The following is a 6,000-nucleotide window of genomic DNA, read 5'->3' as shown; positions in this document are numbered from 1 at the left end:
TTCGCGCCCAAGGTGGCAGGCTGCAGCTGGCACGCTGCAGTGTTTTAAGTCCAGACTTGCCCCTGATGTGCTGTGTGTCTTCGGGCTATGTCCTAACCCTCTCTGGCCTTCATTCCGATCTGTGGGCCTATGGAAACAGAAGACTAATTGATCTTTGAAATTGAAGCGCGTGGGGGGGCATGTAGGGGGTGTGCGAGTAAGGCCGGTTTATGGATTTCTTGGGAGGTTTATTAAAGGGTGGGTGTGTGAGCTACTTTTTTTCCTACTCTGGCCACTTTCCTGGATTTTTTTTTTCCCCAGTGGAGCGGGATGGGTTGAGAGTAGCCGCTTCCAGACCTTGACCACGTGGAGGGGTGCATGTGTATGTGGTGGTGGGCAGCTGCACGCGGCCTGCCTGGCCTGAGGAAGGAGGTGCAAACCCGCCCCCACCCAGCATCTTCTCAGCTCGTCCTCGCGACGGTCCGTGGACCCTGCAGCCCACGGTGCTGGAAACTGCAAGCTGGGGCACATTGTACAGTGATTATTTTGGGTGAGGTGGGAAGAGAGATCCTTCTGTCCTTGCACTTAGCACTACGTGCTCTGTTGGTGCCATGGCCCCACCCATGGCTTTCAGAATGAACAAAAGCCCAGGTGCCCCCTGAGGAACAGGCCCCGAGAGAGGCGGCTCGCCTGGAGGCCTTGCAACCTCGCCAATCCCTGGGCTGAAGCTGGGGCGCCGGCCTGGGGCGGGGTGAGGCCGGTGCAGCCAGCCTCACCGCAAAGCCCAGCCCCAGCCAGGCCCCGACCCGCCCTGGCGGCCGGGGAAGGGAGAGGGGTCCAGCCGCCTGGCTCGCCCAGCGCGGCAGGCCAGGTTATCCAGTAGACCCAGCTGGTCTCCTGGAGGAGAGCGCCGAGAGGGGGCGGTGCTTTCGGGGACTGCAGCCTGGCCTTGTCCCCGGGCCACGGGCAGGCCCCCACAACTCCCCTTGTCCTCGCCGGCTGGAGATCAAACGGCTGACAAGGCGGCTCTGTCCTTCCCGGTCGGACAAGCAATTTCAAGTCCGATCCCGGGCGGTGGAGGAGGGGGGCGACTTCCAGGTTGCACAGATTTCATAGAGGGAATTGGGGGGCACCTCACCGAGTCACCCTCCTGCAGAGAGCTGGCCACGCCCACTCCTGGATCTGTGTGTCGGAGTCTTCTCCCACGTGGAGTGCCCCTGCCCCTCTAGCGCGTGCTTCCCAAGGAGACTAGGGTGTGGGGGCGGGGCAATGCTTGACCCCTAGAAGTTAATGGGGCCCGGAACGGCCAAGATCCCTCCTGGAATGGGATTCAAACAAAATGGGCCCTCCTTAGTATCTTCTATTTTGTTCTCTGAGAGGATCAAATCCCCACGGTTTACATGGAGACACTTTTTGGAAGTTTTTACAAAACATGCCCCCCCCCGCCCCAAGTAAAGCCTACTGTAACTACTTTTCCAGTGAAGCAATATTTTCCCAGTACACTCACGCCCCCCCATTCCCAGCCCCCCCTTCCTGAGTGGGTGGGTTTGGACTTGCTTGGACGCAGTGTACTTCAGTAATTCACACAGCACCCCGCCCCCTTTCTCAGGGGTCCTGCTCCCGAGGGAGGGGGAGTGGGGGCAAAGACTTTATTTACTCCCCCCCTCCCCTCCCGGTTTTGCGAAGCCGGTGCTTGGGGATAAGATCAGCTCACAAAAACAGCAGTTTGCACGTGTGGCCGGCCTGGGTTGCGGGTGTGCGCACTGGCGAGTGTGTGTGAGTGCGCGCGCGCGTGTCTCGGTGTGTGCTTTCTTGTTCTCTTACAGGGTACAATGTTAAAAAGCCACCGCTAGTCGCCCCCAGTGCTCCGACTCTCTGGGTCTTTTTGTCTCTAGAGCAGATTAAACGTCACGTCCGCACTTGAACTTGAATTTTATCCCATTGTACAGAGGCAGCCCCAGCCACAGAGAGACCGAGAGCTCCCGGAGAACCCGGACTCCGCCATCTTCACGTTGCAATCTATAGCTCCCGTCCACGCCCGCACCGACCCGGGCGCACTGGGCGAGCCGCCCCGCAGCCCCGCTCCCCCTGGGCCCGCGGCGCCGGGCAGCGCTGGGGAGCGCGCGCGGGGACCCGCAGCCCCTCCGGCCGGCGCCAGCCTGCCAGGTGACCCGGGAAGGAGCCGCTCCCGGAGTCCCCCAGAGCCTCGGAGGGGTCAGCCTCCGAGAAAGAAAAAAGCAGGCAGCGCGCAGAAAACCCAGAAAGAGCCGAACCAAGGCAGTTTTTCATTGCTTTTGGGCTTTTGAGGGGGCGGGGTAAAGGGGTACGAGACAAGTCCCCAAGTTTTCTTTGCTTTTTTTTTTTTTTTTCTTCTTTTTTGAAAATTGTTTGCGTTTTCCTTCCCCCCTCCCCTTGGGTGGAAGTGCGCGTTCCACCTACCAGACCCCGAAAGAAAAGTGTCAGAGGCCGGTGCAAAACCCGGCGTAACTTCAAGAAGACATTTACAAGTCTGAGAGGCCAAGCACTTTGAAGAAGTGTGAGAGATATTTTTCCTCCAAAAGAATATATTTTTAAAGAAACCAGCCAGCCCGCGGCGAGCAACAGCAGTTTTATCATTTATTTTTGCCTTTTCTATTTTAGACCAAGCCATCTTCCTGGCTTTTTCTTTTTTTCAAAAACAAAAACAAAAACACAGCCCAGAAGAAAGAGCAAAATAAAGACGAAGAAGAAGAAGAGGAGGAGGAGGAGGAAGCGAGGAAGGGCAGAGGCACCAACCCGGGCAGAGGAGGAGGCGCGGCGGCGGCGGCGGCGGCTCGGACCCCCCTCCCCGGCCCGCATCTGTGCAGCTCTCCGGGCGATGCCAGAATAGATGCCGGGGCAATGTCCCGCCGCAAACAGGGCAACCCGCAGCACTTGTCCCAGAGGGAACTCATCACGCGTAAGTGTTTGCGGCGCGCGTGAGGGGCCGGCGGCCGAGGCTTCGGGCGCCCGGGGCTGGGGACACCAAACCGGACGCAGCGGCCGGGCGCGGGGCCCTGGGAAAGTTTCTCTGCAGCCGGGGGGCAGCGGCTGCGGGCTCCGGGCCGAGGAGGGGGCGCGCGGGCTTGCAGGCGGCTATGCGCGCCGAGCCGGGCTGGACGCTCGGCCCTCCAAGCGGCGTGTGTGGCGGCGGCGGCGCTGGTGGCGGGGTTTGGAGAGGAGGGGGAGGGGGCCGAGGAGTGGAGGGGGAGGGGGAGCCGGGAAAAGTTGGCGAGCGCGTGGGTCCGCGCTCGGAGGAGCGGGCTGACCGAGCCCCGAGTGCGCCCCGGACCCGGGGACCTACAGGGTGAGGGGGTGGCCGCGGGCTTCGGGTACCCGGTCTCTGCGCCCGGCCAGGCAGGGCGCCGGCCGCGCTGGTGCTAGGATTCCGAAGCCGCCGTCCCCTCCCCTCCTCTCGCTATTTGCAAAAGAATCCAGCTGCGCAGCTGTTTGCTGGGCTGGAGCACCCCCTCCTCATTTCCCCACCTCCGTCTCCTGGGACGGTCTTGTCTTCTTCCCCCCCAGCTTCCAAAAAAAAAAAAAAAAAAGGTGTGGGGGGGAGGATTTTGGTTGGTGAAAAAAAAAAAATCCCTGCCACGAGTTAAAAAAAAAAAAAGATTGTCAGGAGTGGGAAAAGACGGATGCGCTTATAACAGTAAAAATGAAGAGAGGGAAAAAAAAAAAAAAGGACTGGGAGAAAAATACCTATCAGCCTCTTATCCATCTCTCTATCTCAATATCTTTCATCTTCCCCATCTAAATAAACAAGGCAGGTCGCGGTGCAAATCCGCCGGATTTCAAGCAAGTAGCGGGGCTCGCGAAGTCAGGCAGCAGGGCAGACACGCAGCAGCTTCCAACGCCCCAGCTGGGTTCATTTAGAAAAGAAAACGCCAGCGCGAGCCGCGCAGGTACGCAGTTCTCCGGAGCCTGCCGGGTCCCCGCGCTGGCACCAGCGAGGTCGGCTTGCACAGCTCCGGGCCGGCCCCAGATGCCGCAGCCTGCTCGTGCCTCTCCCCGCGTTCTTTTGGTCGCGGTTGCTTTTTATTTATTATTATTTTTTATTGCAATAGAAATAAAATTTCCTCTGGGTGCCATCGAGACCTCAGGCAGGTTGTAATCTTGCAATCCTTGGTTCACCTCGCTGCGCCGGGGCCGGGCTCCCGGTGCTGGAGCTGTAGAAGGCTGTGAGCGTCGGCTGCCGCCTAGGACTGGCTGCCCTATGGTCGAGAGCCGAATATTTATGTTATATTTTAAAGAATTTAAATAAATAAATAAATATATAAAGGGGCTCTCCCCTCCCCTCCAACCCAGCACAGGAGCCATCTGCTCGAAGCTATTGCTGTTCCCATCTCTCCTTTGTTACCGCAGACGCGTTAGTAAGAATTTGTGCGTTTATTATTATTATTATTATTATTTTGAGGGGGGCTATATATTAAAGTGAGGTTCTTGGGAGAGGGATGCCTTTTAGGGAAGGAGGGAAGAGGAGCTTCCTTTATTTTCTTTCAATGTTGTAATGTCAAAGGAGACTTGCTGGTTGTATTTAAAACAAAATGTTTTGCAACCAGATTTGAGCCTGGTCTCATCAAGATGCATTTGACTGCTTGACATTTATTTCCTTCCTTTAGTAAGCCACAGCTATGGGTTATTTTACAGCCCCTTCCTACCTTTAGGTGCGGTGGTTGCTAAAACATTCATACTTCCAAAGCCTAATTTGTCCAGGAGGCAGTTTGCCCTTGGGAGCCCCTGTGTAATTGTAAAGATTGTTTTTTGAGGAGGGGAGAGAGTCGATGGGAAGGGTGAGAAACTGGTAGCCCCAGCTCGGCTCACAGGAGCATTTGCAGTTGAGTATTAGGGAAAGGGCAAGTAGGTTTGTCGTCCCTCTCTGGGCATCCCTGGGACATCCTGAGCAAACTGACCAGAGGGACCGGTGGCAGCTGGGCCTGGGGGTGAGGGGTGCGTGGGGTGACATCCTTCCATTCTGCCTTGGTTCACTGTCTCACCCTTGCTCAGAGCAGCTAGGAAAAGCCAGCTGAGGCTGCAGCAGAGGCAGAGAAGGCAGAGTCTTGGGAAGAAAAGAGGGATAAGAGACCAGGCTGCTAAGCAATTCTACCTGCCTTGGGGGGGGGGGCAGGGAGCCTGGTCATTGTTTAAGGGGCTTAAGCCAAGAAGAGTGGTCCAACCAGTGCTCAGAAAATACTACTTATCCCAAAGCAGCTAGCTTTTCTGTCTTTGCCGTGTCACCCGGAAGGAGGCAAGACAGGGATGCAGGAGATGCACAGTGGCCTGGGGAATGTGACTATCCACAAACCATGGGATGCAGGAGCCCTGGTTGCAAGGGTTCTGAAGCACTGGCCAGCAAAGCAGGTGTTGTCACAACCCCTACAGGCACTCACATGTAAGATTTCAGATGTGAAGGAAACCATCTAAAATGTGGCGTATCGTTTTCAGTTGGGTGGCAGCCTTGGGCCTGTGGGGCAGCAGCTTAAGGTTCTTTGGGGATGATGCAACTTAGAATCATCAATGGCTTAGGAAACCAGAAAAACACAGAAATAGCATCCATGCTCTTGGTGTGTTGGGGGTAGGGTAGGAGTTAGTTACATTTTACAGACAGGGCCGGTAAGAAAAGGAGCAAGGGACTAGGAGAGTGGGCGACAGCTGGAGAGGGAAACCTGGGCTTCTGGTTTGTTTCAAAATGTGTGACCCAGATGGATTCGGCTTTTCAAACAGGAGGACAGACACAGCCATTAATAAAAACAAACACAAAACAGCACAGGGACAATGGTAGAGAGGTAAGAGAGGCAGGCACTGGTCAGGCAGAAGGAAGGGCCATGTCAGGCAGAAGAAATGTACTTTAGAGTCGGTGGGAAGGCTAGAGGCTTTCTGAAGAAACAAGGGAGGTAAAATGGAGTGGCCAAGTACAGAGCCCTAATTAAGCTAACTTTTCAATCACCCACCAACAGGTTTCCATAGAAGGTTGATAATTTTTTTTTGTACGCATTCATG

General features: G+C 56.0%; 1 protein-coding gene across 4 annotated transcripts in view; it reads left to right on the top strand.

Moving 5' to 3' along the window:
- The first annotated feature begins 1,805 nt into the window (after window positions 1–1,805).
- Bcl11b (BCL11 transcription factor B) overlaps window positions 1,806–6,000 on the top strand; it is an 86,726-nt gene continuing 82,531 nt past the window's right edge. For 2 of the 4 annotated variants that reach the window (XM_051196577.1, XM_051196573.1), the window contains exon 1: window positions 1,807–2,917. In XM_051196577.1, the coding sequence (XP_051052534.1) occupies window positions 2,860–2,917 (58 nt within the window). In that variant the 5' untranslated portion in view covers window positions 1,807–2,859. Of the gene's footprint in view, window positions 2,918–6,000 lie in introns of all 4 variants that reach the window. The other 2 variants (XM_051196574.1, XM_051196575.1) reach the window with 2 other exon arrangements.

The sequence above is a fragment of the Phodopus roborovskii genome, unplaced genomic scaffold (genome assembly GCF_943737965.1).
Source record: "Phodopus roborovskii unplaced genomic scaffold, PHOROB, whole genome shotgun sequence".
In the NCBI taxonomy this organism is placed as follows: domain Eukaryota; kingdom Metazoa; phylum Chordata; class Mammalia; order Rodentia; family Cricetidae; genus Phodopus; species Phodopus roborovskii.
The sequence above is the reverse complement of the archived record's forward strand: the minus strand, read 5'-3'. Positions and strand labels throughout refer to the sequence as shown.